Consider the following 16,300-nt stretch of genomic DNA (forward strand, 5'->3'; position numbering starts at 1 on the left):
ACACAGGGTAGAACTCATGAAGGGGTCTGGAGAGTAGGGCAGGATTTGACTTTAGCATTTTGTTTGTGCTAAAAATTTACTGTCATTTAATTACAATTAGCCTGTGTTACTTTTGCTTTAAAATAAATGGTTTTCTTCCCTGTTTCTCTGTGTTTGATGCCAGTGAAATGCAAACCTTTTAGACTAGTGCATCTACATATGTAATGAAGGAGAATTTACAATAGGATCTTGCTGTATGTGACACAAATATATCATTCCCTCACCCCCTGGTAAATTATTTTGCTGGAGGCTACATCATTCTATCAAAGTAGTATGTTGGGAGTTGATGGAGGCGTGAATGATTCACCATGTACAAAGCCTAGCTGAACTGAGTTGAGCTGCAGCATGTTGGGCTGGCCTTTGATGCAGACTGGTTGGACAGGTTCCTGGTCTGCTGAGGAACCGGTTTGACAGGCCTGTTATGCCAACAAATTCTGGTATGATTCCATGTTCTACAGAATGTAGAAACCTGCCCAGCCAGTTAAATGAAAGACATATTAGGTTATCCATTGCACATTGTATGTATCTTAGGTGCAGCAGATCTCTTCTCAGCATTCTCTAGTGTGGTCCACAGCAGCTTCCTCATTTCATTTATGCCTGTGGTTTATAGCTTGAGAGAAAATCAGCAGGAAATATTCATCATCCCTGATCGAGAACAGAACTTTTCACACTTAAAACAAAAGGGTGAGTTTTAAAAATCTTTCTTTAAATGTTGAACTTGTTTAAGAAACGCACCATAGAAAATCAATGTTACCACACTTATTTTCACTTAAAGATGTAGAGTATCTGTTTCTTTAATTTATCTATTTATTAAATAACATTAATTCAAGCGTCTGTGGTTGTTGGTGACATCATTTTTGAAAGTATAACTTTTGACACTTCTGTATCTAGCTGAACATCAACTATTCTGTCTATAATATTAAATGGGGAGCATAGTCTACTAGACTAAGCACAGGAGTGGGAGATGGGTACTCCTGAATTAGTCTAGGCTCTGCCATTGACTGGGTGGATGAACTTGGGAAAGTCTCTTAACTTCTCTGCCTTAGTTTTCTTATTTGTAAATGTGATAATATCTAACTCAGGGGGCTGCTATGGCAAAGTAAAGTGCTATACAAGCACAAAGTGCTACTACTGTTATATTTCTCTTAGACCAACTTTTAAAAAAAAATTCAGTTTTATGGAGGGTTGTTAATTCACAAACTTTGAGTTAGCATAACCATAATTGACTTAATGGTCAATGTTAGGAAGCCTGCTGTTTCTTAAGATGTAAGAAGCTTACTTTAAATATGTTTTGATGTGTAATAACTAATTCACATTTGCAATATGAGTAAAGCCCAAATCAGAACCCCAGATCCACACAGCCCTGAAAATTGTGAGTGTCTCGAATCTGAGTATATTCACAGGTACAGTGTCAAATAAGAATAAAATAGATAGAAAACAAAGGCTATGGAATTTGGTAACCGGTTAACTACTGGCGCTCAGAAGTACTTGAGCTGAATAGAACGGAATGAAGACAGGTTTTATCATGCCTGTTAGAACAAATAACTCTTAATCTGAAGTAAATGTGAATCTTCCTGTCATCTATGTAACTATACTTTTGAAAACAATCCTATAACCACTTCCCTCTCCCCAGGAAGCTTATTTAAGTGTATCTTTAGAGAAAATAATTATAGGTCTTCTGTGAGATGTAGAGAAACATTCTGTACCTAGTGGGTTATGTTTTAGAGCAGCTTGTGGGAATGATGATCTATGCAGAGTATAGGAGAATTTGAGATAACCTCACAACAGGAAGTCTCATCCAAGTGATTGCTTACTAGATTGGCACTCCAGGTTGATGCAAAAGTGAACAGTTATCTTTATTACTCTCTGATAGAATGCCAGTAAATAGGCCTCCTGAACATCATAAAAATGCTGTGAATGATGGGCTGAATTGACCTTCTCATTGGCAGCACTGTGTCTGCTTGATAAAACAAGATGTTTTCTTCAAAGTGTGGGGAAAAGGAAAAGAACAAAAGGAAAGGTTTTTCACTCTCATGGAGACTAAGAATACAGTTCAGAAAACTTGGTTCATTTTTAGGGGCTAAAATCTGTGATTATCCTTTGCTGCTGAAAATTGTAAAATATTAACAATCTACATACTTTAAAGAATAAATATTTTTTCCCAAAAAAGGCAATATAAATATACCTATTGTGTCAGATGATATGTTTCATTCACAAAAATGTTTTCTGTATCAGTATTGGGAAAAGTGCCTTTGTGTATACAGACAGGTAGATCAAATGTGTTTGACTCAGCATTCTAATTTATGGGAATTGTGTGGCAGTTTTCTAGTATACACACACCATGGTGATGGGTGCTATAGACAAACCAAAATCAGAGAGTTAGGGAATAAGAGTTAAGACTCCTGGGCCTCTAACTCTGGCAGTGGCTTGCTTGTGACACTTTGGACAAGTCAGGGCCTAAGCTTGCAAAGGGCTGAGTGCCTTTTGTGTAGTACTGAGCGTGCTCAACTTACATTACAGTCAGGATCTAGCCTTTGTCTCTTTGTGCTTAAGTTCCCCATCTGTTAAATAAAGGTGGTAATACCTTGCAGGTTGTTCCAAGGCTTAATTAATATCTCCCAAGCATTTTCAGATCCTTAGATGACAACCACAATAGAAGTTTAAAGTATTATGATTATTATTGTGTTATCATAGCAGTGTATTACTTGTATATGCCTGCAGCCCTGCTATATTGAAAGGGATATTGTCAAGCAGTGTAAGTCCAGAGTTTGCTCTAATTTATAATATACTCTACAGTCTGGCAGGGGACATGTTGTAGATTATAAATTACTCCAGTAGCACTTTGTTTTCTAAATCTAGAGCACTGGAACACAGTACATTTTTAAAATTCCAACTATATAAATCGGACTTTCAAATACTACTTGCCCACTCACCCAGAGTGATTTTTTTGTTTGGTTGGGTTGGGTTTTTTGGAGGGTGGGGTTAGAGTGGGGGGTGGACAGGTCAGTATTACATGAGGGTTTTGTTTGTGTTTCTGTTAAAGTCCCATCATTCATCACAGTAAAGGATGATGGTAAATGTTCATGATGATTTTGCAAAGCTAGAGTAAATCAAATCTGCCATTAAAACAGCTACACAATAACATATTTTGCACTTTTGGTTCCTCTCTGATCTGTCACTGATATTAACATACACTATTCCCAAATCTGTTACTGGGCATGCTTGCCAAATATTCCAAGTTAAGCTCCAGTGGTAAGACAGAGGAATAATAACTGTGTAATAAATGAAGAAGATCAAACTGGTAGGGAAAAATAATTTTTTAAAAGGGCTGATCTACCCTACCGCTTAAGTCGATGCAACTTACACCGCTCATGGGTGTGAAAACGACACCTCCCTGAGCAATGTAAATTACATCGACCTAAAGCAGTGTCCATACCATGCTATGTCAGCAGGAGATGCTCCCCGTCCGACATAGATTCCGCCTCTCATGGAGGTGGAGTAATTATGCTGACGAGAGAGCGCTCTCCCGCTGGCATAGCGTGTCTTCACCAGATGCACTACAGTGGCACAGCTGTAGTGCGGTAGAGTCAACTTGCCCTTTGTTTTGGAAGTAACTATGGAGCTGGTCCTTCTAGCAAGTGTAGTTATTACTACCTTAAGTAGTCCCATCGAAATAACTGTACTAAGCTCTACAATTGGTAGCCAGTATGTGCAGAACTGGGTGCTATCTAACTGTAGGACTGGGATGCTAACTATCAGAGCTAGTATCATAGTCCTGTGGCTCATATTCCTTAAACTGGCATGATAATAACCCTAAGCAATCTGGAGAGGGAGCCCATTCAGCCTTCTCTCTCTCCATGTTTCTCCACTGTGCTAGAAGGGAAGAATTGATGCTGACAAGGCTTCAAAAGTGGTTGGGGAAACTGGTTTAAGGAGTGTTCCTCTGAGCAGAACTAGAATCAAGTGTTGGTGGAGTTAGTCCTCGCACCAGGAGTAACTGTTTTCAGCACCACAGAGCTATAGCAAACTCTATCTGCTCCCCAGCAGAGGGGATTGGGTGGCTCAGAGAATTGCCAGTTTCTAGTCTGTTCGTTCAAATGCCATCTAGTGCTTCCATCTCTTGGTGGTTTGGTGATCTCAGTCCAGTGCCCTGTGGTCCCTGTGGCAAAAGACCTAGTTACAAAAGCACCATTACAACTGAAGCTAACTGACATCCTTATTGGCTGTCAACAGACAGACCAAAGAATTAATAGGTTTGGACTACCCATTTACCCAGGAAGTGGATCTTCCAGAGTTCAGAGAGATCATAAACACATTAGCCATGCAGTGGGGAGAAATGTACTTTACTTGTTATGTGGATAAATGGGGATTTCGCTTGCTAGAACGGTTGAGCCAGTAGCTTTCATGAGCACTAAAATGCATACACACGTTTTTTAGAGTAAAAAAGATGCATTTTCCTCATCCTTTTGATAATATGGCAAAATAAAATTCAAATGTAGATTTTCTAGGTGGTGATTAAGCTATGTAACTCAACTTTGTTTTTAATCTTTGCATCTAAATTAAGCTAATAAAAGCACAGAATTCTGAGTTACCTGCTTATCTGCCCTAGCCCTATTCACTCATGTATATGATCTATAGGATCACTTAATGTTCTAAGAATGCCTACTAGACATTGATGCAGCACCTAAGCTACTGGTGCAATAACAGGCTTTTCATTATATCTGTTCTTCTGCGAACACTGCAATAATAGTAATTCAATCAATAGCTTGATTGAATTACTGGTAAATAATCCAGGTCACTCAGTAACAAGGACGTTAATATTAGCCTATAATTGATAACTAACAGTTCCATACTAACAGCAACCCTTACATCAATTTAACTAGACTCCACCCGTTTCAGAGTTGTTTTTAGATAAGTATTTTAACACCAAGGTTAATGTGTCAGGTAAAGGGCTCCTCTGAAATCTGGCCATGAGCCATGAGTCCACAGAAACTTTTGAATTTGTTCTGCAACAATGCCAGAGTCTTTTCCCACAGTTTTATTGTCTAGGTGTGGATATTTACTCCTGTTAAATGAATGATATGGTGTTCCAGTTCAATTAATAAACTTAAACATCTAGTGTAAATGAATTTGGAATAGCATGCTTTTCAGTAGTTCATTAGTACATTTAATTAGTCAGGTAACTCAGTAAGTTGTGGCCAAGTTTGTCACCATGGGTCAGGTTTTTCTGCAGAAATTCAAATAAATGACTCCTTAGTGGAAAGTATGTATGGAAGGAAAAATTCACTGTAATATGATTTTCAAACACTATTATACTTATACTAGTATCAATTACCGCAGTTTAAATTAGGAGTAACTCCAACGAAGTCAGTGGAGTTACATTGCCTTAAAAACCAATAAGAGAATTGGGATCATGCAGTTTATAGGGAAAAAATTGCAGAAGTGTCTGTAATTACCGATACTAATAAAGTAGTGATTTGTTCTGTGTGTATTGCAATGCCTTTTGCATACCACCATATCATACTTCTCATAAACTTAGCAGATCAATTTATTTTATTTTTGTTTTTAAATCTTCTACTAGACCACCTAGATTCCTCATTGCAGTATTAGCTCATTAGCTACAAATACATATTTGGAAGTAAAATTATAATTCAGAATTAACTTTGATGAACTTTACAGCTCACACCATCTAACTGAACGATAAGATTAATGGCTATTAGTCAGGAAGGATAAGGATTGGTGTCCCTAGCCTCTGTTTGTCAGAGGGTGGTGACGGACGGCAGGAGAGAGATCACTTGATCATTACCTGATAGGTTCACTCCCTCTGGGACACCTGGCATTGGTTACTGTCAGTAGACAGGATACTGGGCTGGATGGACCTTTGGTCTGACCCAGTATGGCCATTCTTATGTTCTAAGATGTAGGGTTTTGTGCAAATCTACTAGGAGTGTCCTATTTCCACAAACTTTGAGATGCATTGAAACTTGACTACCTGTGAGAAAAAAGTTATTTTCTCATGCTTAGGAGAACCAAGACATAATTAATTTTACTAAGCAGTTAATTCCTAAGAAATCTGAGTCCAAGCATGGTGATGTGTATAATCTCTCCTAGAGCAGCTTTATAGACCAAAACATGAGTTTGATTCATGGTAGCATTACTAACCTAGCAATTTAGGGTGATTTTTACTGTTACTTATCAGAGCTTAGCATAAATTCAAGGACAGCTTTCCTTCTTCAGTATGAGAAAGCTGCAAGCAAAGTCATCCTAGTCCTGAACTCTCAAAGCTTGAAGGCTTCAAAAGAAAAATGTAGGAGCATATTTTAGGTTTTCACATGATACAGAAGTCACAAAAATCCCTATAGTAACTAACGGCACTTCTGCTTTAGCTGTTGCGCTAAAGTCAAGTTTATTTTTGTTAAAAAGTGATTAAACAAACAATATTGAGGAGTGAGAAGGAAAATGAGCTACGAAGATTTTCAAAGCCTTTGTTAGTTATAGGTATGTACCTAACTGAGACTTGTAAAATCTTCAACGTAGTTAAAGTGTATGCACAAGTCCACTTTGATTCTAATCTGACCATATTTCAGAAAGCTTTTCTTTATATTTTAGATCTAGTTGTGATTTAGAAATAGTTTATCGCTATCTTTACTTTCTAGTGCAGTGATACTCAGACTGAGACCCCTGAGCTGCAAGTGGCTCTTTAATGTATCCCCTGCAGCTCTTTGCAGCACATACAATAAAACTGTGAATTAATTATTAACCAATGTTATTAACCAATCAAGATGCTTTTACTATGTTATTAACTCATTTTGTAGTTGATAAAATAATACTTGTTCAATCATTTTGCTGTATTTTTATATACATATATATATATATATTGCTGTATTTATTTAAATAAATAAAATTTATATAAATATACAATTTTCCCTGCATCATACTGTTTAATTATGAATACATAGTACTATAGTAAGAGAAACAATGAATTCACACTCCTATGGATCTTTTGGGTAATGTTGATCACTAATTTGGTTCCAGAACAACTGAGGTCTGAGTATCACTGTTCTAGTGACTTAAGCTTTCAAGTATGTGACTAACTGAATAATCTAACAAGGGGAAGGTGAAATAGCAATTAAGACCTGATATGTTAAACATTAAAACATATATCATTTACTAATGTGAGTAAAATAGCATGTCTTTGTAGGACTGGCCTACAGCCAAGCAAGGGCATGTCTTCCAAACTCATAACGAAGCCATATCTACAGTATTTTTGATGTTTTTGTGTGTGTACAATGGAGCACTGAAAAGGAAGAATATAGTTAGTATAAAGTTGGATCTGATCCTTCAGTTTATACATATGTAAACTTCCAAATTAAAGTCCCTTAGTTTTGCTTCCCTGCAGAGAACAGGTTTGGACTCAATAAGTGTTTCCCTGTAGTTTGGGTGAAGATGTTCTACGGGCTAGTTCCTCAATAGAGGTCAGTAAATATAGAACAGACTTCAGCAGAGTTTACAAGGAGAATCCAGCCCTACATGTTTATACCCTTATATAAAACCTAAGAATGTACCTTTCCTGAGCTCTAGGCATTTCTGCTACACTAACCATAAATACAGAGCCTCCCCTAAATCAGGAAGGGAAAGAAAAAAATACTCTCAAACCACAGCTCTCAACTGTCATTATACAGATCCCAGCCCTCAATGCACCCTTCCCTCCCCAAATGTCTGGGGAAAAGATGGATTTTTCAGCATGACCTGATGAGAAACAGATTAAGGCTCTAGCAGCCAAGGGAATTCCAAAGCTTGGGGCCAATAAATTCCAAAGCTCAGGGCCTTTTATGCTGGATACCACAGGGGTGAATTTATTCCCTTTTCAGGTAGGGCCTTTTCTCGTGGATTACACTTTTCAATTAAGGTTAGGCTCCCAAACTGCAACCTCATTTTCCCACCAAGATGGATTTACACGTGCGGCACTCAGCGCTGTCTTGAGCTAGGCGCTGGCTCCTGTTCTGGGGTTTCACGATGGTTCCCCCGCCGCCAGCTCCGTGATTCTTCGCTCGCTATATGGTGTTTTCCTTTAAGCCCACGGGGCTGGAATGCAGAGCCCCTCACGCGGGGATTTCACAAACCCAGGGGGACATCCAGAGGCCGCGTGGGGCGCTCTAGGACCCGCGGCTGGGAGCGGGCGTGGGGCGCTCTGGAAACAGGACCCGGGGCGGGAGCCGGCCTAGGGCGCTCTGGAACTGGGGGCCGAGAGCGAGTGTGGGGCGCTTTGGGACTGGGACCCGGGGCCGGGAGCCGGCATGGGGCGCTCTGGGACTGGGAGGGGGAGCCGGCATGCGGCGTTCTAGGACTGGGACCCGGGAGCAGGAGCCGGCGTACGGCGCTCTGAGACCCGGGACTTTCTAGAAGTAGGTTGTGGGGCACATGAGCGGCGCCCTCCAGGCCGGCGCCAAGACCCCCGCACTCATGTGCTGGCTATTGCATCCCATGATGACGTTCGGCGCGCTGGGGCAAGGAGGTTCTGCTTTTTGCCCTACGGCTGCCTGCCAGGCGCGCGGCACGTGCGCGCGCCACCCCACATCTCAGAGCATCACCAATTATCGCTTTCCAAAAGCCCCCTGACCCAGGAACCAGGCAGTCTCGCGAGAGTGTGAGGGGAGTCTCGCGAGAAGTCGCCGGCCGCCCGCCGGCGGTGTTCGGCCAGAGGCAGCTCCTGAGGCGCCCGGCAGGGGGCGCAGAGCAGCGCTTTGCTCCGCCCGCCTTTCTCTTTCCCGCCTTGTGCGCTGAGCCGCCGGAGACCAACCAGCCGCCGCCAGGTAACCGCCCCCGTCGGTAGCGCGAACCGCGCGCAGCTCCCGTCACCGTGTCGCTGAGACGCGGCCGGTGGGCTCGGAGGAGACTCGCGGTGAGGCGGGGCCTGGGCCGCCCCTTCCCAGAAACTGCCCCTTTGTGCCGGCCCCGAACAACCGCCCCCAGGTGCCTCCCCTGGGCTCCCCGGCCCCGCCGCACAAGAACACGTGCCGCCCCCCCTCCCTCGCAGCCAGCTCAAAATACCTCCCTGGGGTCCCTGAATCAGCGCCTCGATAGTGCCCCATGCCCACTGCTGCCCCCCCCCCCCAGCTGTAACACTGCAATCCGCCCTCCTCCCTGCTCAGACCGGTGGTCTGCTAGTTTGTTACAGTGACGGTGAGAGTCACTGTGAGGAGGTGAAGATGAAATTGGGCCCTCAGCCCATGGACAGGGCTGCAAACACAGCTGTTCCTTTTGGGCTCCTGTGAAGTACCCACTTCTCAGCCTGGAGTAGAAGTGATGCATCCTCTCTGGGCAACCTCGGTGGCTCTAAAGGCTGCATGTGGCCTTAAAGCTGATGCACTCAGGCTGTGTCCTGCAAAAATACCTACTTCTGGGAGTCCTTGTATAGACAGTTTTTTTGTGGCTGCCTGCAATTTTAATAGTTGTCTAACCACTGGAGTGTCAACAGTGTCATGGTGTTAATGAATGTTACTGGCTGCAAGAGCTTTTCTTAAGCTAAAGCAGCAAAGAGTCCTGTGGCACATTATAGACTAACATGTATTGGAGCATGAGCTTTCATGAGTGAATACCCACTTCATTGGATGCATCCCATGAAAGCTCATACTCCAATATGTCTGTTAGTCTATAAGGTCCCACAGGACTCTTTGCTGTTTTTACAGATCCAGACTAACATGGCTACCCCTCTGATACTTTCTTAAGCTAGTGCACCCAACGTTGGTAACAAACAGAGAGCAGCACCAATACAGCTGAGTGAAGGAACTGCCCTGTTAATCTCAATGAAGTGTTAAACAGACATCTAGTTACAGTAATTAAATTGTCCATCTAGTAACTGCTACTGTTGATGAAAACATGTAAGAGAAGAGATGGACAATATCTTACAAAATCCTGCGCAGTGTACTGGGAAAGACCTCTCATTTTGATGCCAAAATGGATAATGTTTAGGGAAGAAAAATTATCCCAATTTGAGCTATAAAGCCAATGGGCTAGAGGAAAGGGTTGGAACCCCAAGCAGCAGGCCTTTTCTTCTTTAGAGCAGCGGGTGGTATCAGGCAGCTTTCTCCTGCTGCTCCTCCCTCTGCTGGAGGCAGTCATGCATTCATAGACATTTAGTTCAGTGTTTCAAGCTCTTTTTCAGAGCCATGAAGGCTGTTTTAGAATCAGTTCTTAATATCCAGACTCAGCTTTTTTCATTTTTATCATGTGCCCATTGTGCTTATGCAACTGCCCAGCTTTGTCCAGGGATATTCCTGAACACTGACTGCTAGAGGCAGGAACGTAAGCAGAGTATGCATGATCATGTGTTGAACATTTGCCATGAGTGGCATCTCGTTTTGGGGTCACAAAGCTGATGGAACTTAGGACAATTCCACTACTTTTATTCTTTTAATTTCAGCATTATGTACCACTGAATATAAATGTGGTGGGAAACTTGTGCAGGACAACCTTAGAGACAATCCCCGAAAGTGGAAGAAAACTCTTTAATCACATGCCCTCCAACTGAAAATGACAGACCCTAGATGTTCACATCTAAGTCTATAAGCAAGGGCACATCATCTGAGCTCCACTGTCCTGACTGCTCGTAGAGAGAGAGGTGATTTTTCAGGCAGCTCTATTTAAAAGCTAATGAAAACAAATGTCTAAAAGACATTCCTAATGTTATTAGGCAATGAGTTCTACAAAGAAGCATTGTATGATGGCTCAAAGTGAAGCATTTCAGCTGTGAAGATGTATGGAGACCTCTATCACGACTTCAGTTGGTGACCATTAGTTATCCCTAATTTTAAAAGGTAACTTGTTTTCTGTTGAGCTGTGTTTAATATGAGAACCTTCGCTAACTTGAAATTTATAGCCAGTGCAATAAGTCACATAATTCAATCTGCAAGAGCCAAAGCAGATTCAAGCATATTTGGGGTTGCCTGATGTCTGTTTTATGTAAGGTGCACGTTTTGAGCCTCCACACAGTCTCTTTTATATGTATTTATCCTTAAACACTGCTGTAAAATAAAGAAGTACTAATATCCCATTTTAGTGATGGGGAAGTGAGGCACAGAGAGGTTAAGTGGCTTACCCAAAGTCATACAGGAAGTATGTGTTAGAGCAAAGACTTGGAGCCAGGTATTCCAAGTCCTAAGTTAGCCCTCAAACCATTGAACAATCCTTTCTAATATGAAGAGACCTGTTGTTTGTGAGACCTATTTGTGAGAGAAGTTGCAGCCTCAATACTTATGTTTAGGTAGCTCTTGGACTTGTACATTAGGAAGTACAGCTGCTTTGTTACTCCTAGGTCTTGCTGGGTATGAGGAGAAGCTTTGCCTTTTACCTCAGAAACTCAAGGAGCCCTGGCCCCTTCCAGTTGCATGCTCGATCAGAATCGTTGTTTAAGAATATCTCAAAAGGACTGGGGGATTATTCATGTACTTATTTATTATTCGTACTGCAGAACAATAACCACCCAGATCAGGACCGATTGTGGGTAGGTACTGTGCAAGCATATAAGAAACAGTCCCTGACCTCAAAAGTTTACAACGTAAAGAGACTGGGAGAGAGGAAAGATCTTGCTGCCTCTTAGATTACCTGAGGAGATCCTCTGCACTGTGGAACCCCTCATAAGGCAGCAGGAGCAGCAGTAGGTTGGGAATTTTCTTGCAGTGTGACTCCATGTGAGTCATATTGCTGGAGTCAGAGGAATCTGATTCAGTGCAGAGACACAGGACCCTGTGACTTTGATGAATCCCAAGATCCTTATGGATTTTGGGGGATCTGCAAGTTCTGAGACCAACCTCCTATTCTGTGATGACACAATCCCATTCCTGGTGGCAGAATTTAGAGGAAAACTACCAGGGGAACCTGAGTGTTCATCTTCATCTGATTTCCTCCTTTAGGAATGAGCATTCTTGGCCTGTATCTAGAATTATATGCATAAAAAAATACATGTGCACACCCTGTGGGGTTTTTTAAGACAGTTGGCCTCTTTTACAAAATTGTATTGAAGCATTTTCAAATTGTAAAATGTGGGAATCATAAGGTAATTTTGGTAATCAGGAATTAGATTAAAATGTTTTCAAACATGGAAAAAGTGTGAACGATCCTTAAAATCCGTTGTCTAATTTGAATTTGGTAGCTTTTTTTTTTTTTAATAACAGCTTTTATTGTACAGTTGTTTTTAGCTTTCGGCAAGATAATTAGCACTTACCAAGCTTTTAAGGTGAATGATTGTCATTAAATAAGCACAACTTGACAATGACAGGCAGTGGGCTTTGTATTTCATCCATGGCTGCAAGTCATACTCTGATACATACATGCAAATGTAAATGTTGTCAATCTCTCATTACAGGCATGCAGCTGTCTTCAGAAACAAACTTCATAGCTATGTAATTTAAAATTAAAAAAGATAGTGAACAAGTACCATAGGTAAGCGAAAAAAGTTACATTGGAAAAGACAAAATGAATGCTTCTGGAGGAGGTTGTGGAAGCCCTAGCTCTGCTGAATCTTCTGGTGACATCTTCAAGGATCTGTGGTCCAAACTAAAAGAATGTCATGATAAAGAAGTACAAGGTAAATTATTCCAACTGATGCTGTATGTTGGTAGAGTTTGATTTATTTATGTACAAGATTATATGAAGGTGTTGCCTGTGATAGCAGGGAACTGGACTTGATGACTCAGAAGTCTCTCCCTATGCTATGTCCCTGTGTACGTAAAATGGTAACTGTTAGTATGAAGAAACTTTGTTCACAGTTAGATTAGGAGGCTATTTGTAGCAGCTGTGCTTGTTTTTAGAAGTAAAAAAGTTTAGTCTAAGGCTGCAATCCTGCAGGTGAGCCAGTACAAAACGTCTCTGACTACAACGGCTTGTTTATGCAGGAGGTCAGATTGGATGATCACAATGGTCTCTTTTGGCTTTAAAAATCTGAAAATTCTTGCAGGGTTGGAACCTAAGCAAATAAACTCTATAAATGAGCTCATAAATCTACCAAGTAAAGTTACTTAACTTGAACTGACAGTTACAGTTGCTTTGGAGGCACTTAGCGCTATTTGATAATAAAGCTTCATAGTTGAAACTCAGTATTTTAAAAGGAAAAACAAGTTACCAAGCCCAATTTTTTTTCTTTTTTGATTTCCCTTACTACTTACCTCTTCAGATACATAAAACCAATGAACTGTATATATATTAACACTAGTAGTCAGGGCCGGCGCCAGGGGTTTGCCCCAAGCAGCCAAAAAAAAAAAAACGTGATCGCAATTGTGATCTGCGGCAATTCAGCGGGAGGTCCTTCACTCCAATCGGGAGTGAGGGACCCTCCGCCGAATTGCCGCCGAATCCCTGAAAGTGCCGCTCCACTCCCTAGTTGCCGTCCCAAGCAGCTGCTTGATAAGCTGGTGCCTGGAGCCGGCCCTGCTAGTAGTTCTGACGTGAGAAAATGCCAAGTGGTAATGCCTCTAGTTTTAAATATTCACAGTGAAATTTATAATAGAAGCAGGAATTTATAATTTATAAATTTATAATAGAAGCTATTTATTCTTGCATTATATTTTCAGCCTTTGTGCTACTGGTTGTACCATTGATTATGGCTCTTAGAAGGCATTGTGCATCTGCATTCTTGAGTATTGGAGAGAATTAAAAAACATCCAAATATGAGAGGAATTATCACAGCCTATAATTTTTATATTTTATCATATTTATAATATTTATTTAAATGATTCACATGTGTGTTTTTTCTCTTTCTAAAAATGTGGTCCAAACTTAAAACCTGGTCTCTCAGACCTTAAATCACATGAATAGTTGTTAATGCAAGATTAGTTCTTTTGAACTGATTAAGAACAGCATTTGACTTGAAGGTCAAAAAATGTGTTGTTGTACATTAAAGACAATGTAAATCACTTTGGAAGAGAAGCAGATGATTTATTAGGAATTAAAGTAGGCCTCAGTCGTGCAATTAGATCCTCATAGGCAGATGGTTCCACCTATGTGGAGTCTCACTGATTTCAAAATGAGTACAGGGATCTGTCTATGGAGGCCTGATTGCAGGATTACAGGGATCTGTCTGTGGAGGCAGGGTTGCAGGATCCTTAGTTTTCAAATACCTAATGGCCCAATCTTATAAGATGCATTTGCCCTCATAACTCCCACTAATTTCAGTGGGATGTTTGATCCCACTTAGCAACTTGCAAGGCTGGGCCTTGAGGGTTTGTGTACATGGTCAAAAACATTTGTTAATTTGTTGTTCGCTAAAAGGAAATTAATTTGACATTAATTAAAAGAAAAAGATTTACCAGCCAATTGCATTCTGGTTACTTTAAAAAAAAAAAATCTTAGTTTGTATCCTGGGAGAAAAAATAAGTTTATAGAATGTCCTGAAAAACTACAACATTGTTTTTATTTCTTAAAATATTATCTTTACCCTGGTTGATTTGATTCAACCTTCAGCTAGGTTTCAGTAGTGGATGTGATGTCATCAGCAGATCATATGTTGGAGCATCAGAGAGGGATTGTCTAACCGTGAACTTAAAAAAACTAAGACTTACGGGCAGTGTTGAATGCCCCTTTCTATAGTTATTTGGGACATTCAGTGCATATTTTTAAAGTTTTTTGGTTTTCTTTATACATTTGCAGGTTCTCTTTAAACTGTGTATTGGGCAGGGCCAGGTAATTTTGCCACTAGGCAAACTTTTTCATGCCTAGCCCTTCGGTAGTGTGTCCCACAGTGTTGGGTAAAATTAGATCTTCCATGATAACATCAAAGGCATGCCTGAAGGATAGCTAATTTTTTCAAAAGGTGGGGAGAAGAGAATATTTAAGACACATCAAACACAGACTTGCCTGGACTTTGCTTGTTTCTGAAGTCTATAAATAAGAATTAAAATTGATTCATGAGTTTCAAATCTAGATGTCAGCAAAAAATATATTACATATGGTTATGTTTAGGAGAAATAGAATGTTTGCTCAAGAAGTGAAGTACTTTATGTGTGCTTGTTCTGCTAACTATCAGAGGACAGTTATTTCTGTTACAAATTCTGCTTTCTAGGGATTTGCAAGTTAACAAATTATAACTGCCTGAAATTTTATAAAAGTTGTAATTTTTTAGAATGCTTTAAATTGGTTATGTTGGATTTTTTTTAGCACATTGGAGGAAAAAAAAAGTCTATGCACTCTCCATTGTGTGCTTTATCACACTAAATAAAAAACAGCTATTTTTTTAACAAATGTAATTTTCCAGCTTCTGTACTTTGTCTTTAGAGGATAAATGGAGGCTTTTTCATTTTTTATCAGGCCAATTTGTTCACTTTTGAAAAGCTGCTTCTCTGCTGGCAAAATAGCTAGTAGTTTCTGCCACAGACTTCCTGTGTGGCCTTGAGCAAGGCCTAATTATCAAACGGGCTGTGCACCTGTAGTTCCTGTTGACTTCAGTGGAATTTGTGGTGCTTAGTACTTCTGAAAATTGGTCAATAAATCTCTGTGCCTCCATTTCCCATTTGTGAAATGTTTATGGCAATTAATACTTTCCAACTTCACACAGGATATTATCTAATACTAATATTTGTGAAGAGTCCAGATCCTCCTACAGATATTTGTACTTACATACTAATTACAAATTAGATACATGATATGAATAGTCTCTAGGCAGTTATAGGATTTGTCCCTCATCAACTTTGTATCTGAGCATAACCTTTAAAACTAAATCTGAAGCTGTGTACTAAAGGAAACAAATATACCTGTAACACATCGAACAAACAAAAGGAGGTTTTTGTAGAACAATGAAATAAATAATCCAGTTCTTCCCCATTACATCCATAGAAAACCAGGAGCCTGTGGTAAAGAAGATGTGAGTCTTAGGACAGATAGGATCATGAAAAATAAAACACATTTTTGCATTGAAGGATTCCTATGGGAGATGTGAAGGTTGAAGACTATGGAAAAAATAAATAAAATTATGTTGAAATTGCAATCTTCATGCTCTTCATTACTGCATTATATCCTTACCTTCAGCATTAACTTATCCTCTCATCCATTCAGAGTAAATTTTCTGTTTCTCAGGTGCCTCATAAAAGATATTTTTGATATCTTTAGAAGTATTTTCAAAAATTTGTCCTGTAGAATTTAGCACTTCAGTAGAATAATGAAAGATTATTAGAACTATAACTTTTAAAATTACATAGTAAAGTGATAATGAAACTGCAGAGCTGGAATTAATTTGCAAACTGGACACCATCAAATTAGGCCTGAATAAAGA

The 16,300-nt window shown here is 40.2% G+C and overlaps 1 protein-coding gene across 4 annotated transcripts in view; it reads left to right on the forward strand.

Annotated features, from left to right (window-relative positions):
* The first annotated feature begins 588 nt into the window (after positions 1–588).
* RBBP8 (RB binding protein 8, endonuclease) overlaps positions 589–16,300 on the forward strand; it is a 78,033-nt gene continuing 62,321 nt past the window's right edge. For 2 of the 4 annotated variants that reach the window (XM_050939207.1, XM_050939210.1), the window contains exons 1-3: positions 8,753–8,852; positions 10,733–10,856; positions 12,404–12,625. In XM_050939207.1, the coding sequence (XP_050795164.1) occupies positions 12,514–12,625 (112 nt within the window). In that variant the 5' untranslated portion in view covers positions 8,753–8,852; positions 10,733–10,856; positions 12,404–12,513. Of the gene's footprint in view, positions 724–8,752; positions 8,853–10,732; positions 10,857–12,403; positions 12,626–16,300 lie in introns of those variants that run through there. The other 2 variants (XM_050939208.1, XM_050939209.1) reach the window with 2 other exon arrangements.

This window comes from Gopherus flavomarginatus, chromosome 2, assembly GCF_025201925.1.
Source record: "Gopherus flavomarginatus isolate rGopFla2 chromosome 2, rGopFla2.mat.asm, whole genome shotgun sequence".
Taxonomy (NCBI): Eukaryota; Metazoa; Chordata; order Testudines; family Testudinidae; genus Gopherus; species Gopherus flavomarginatus.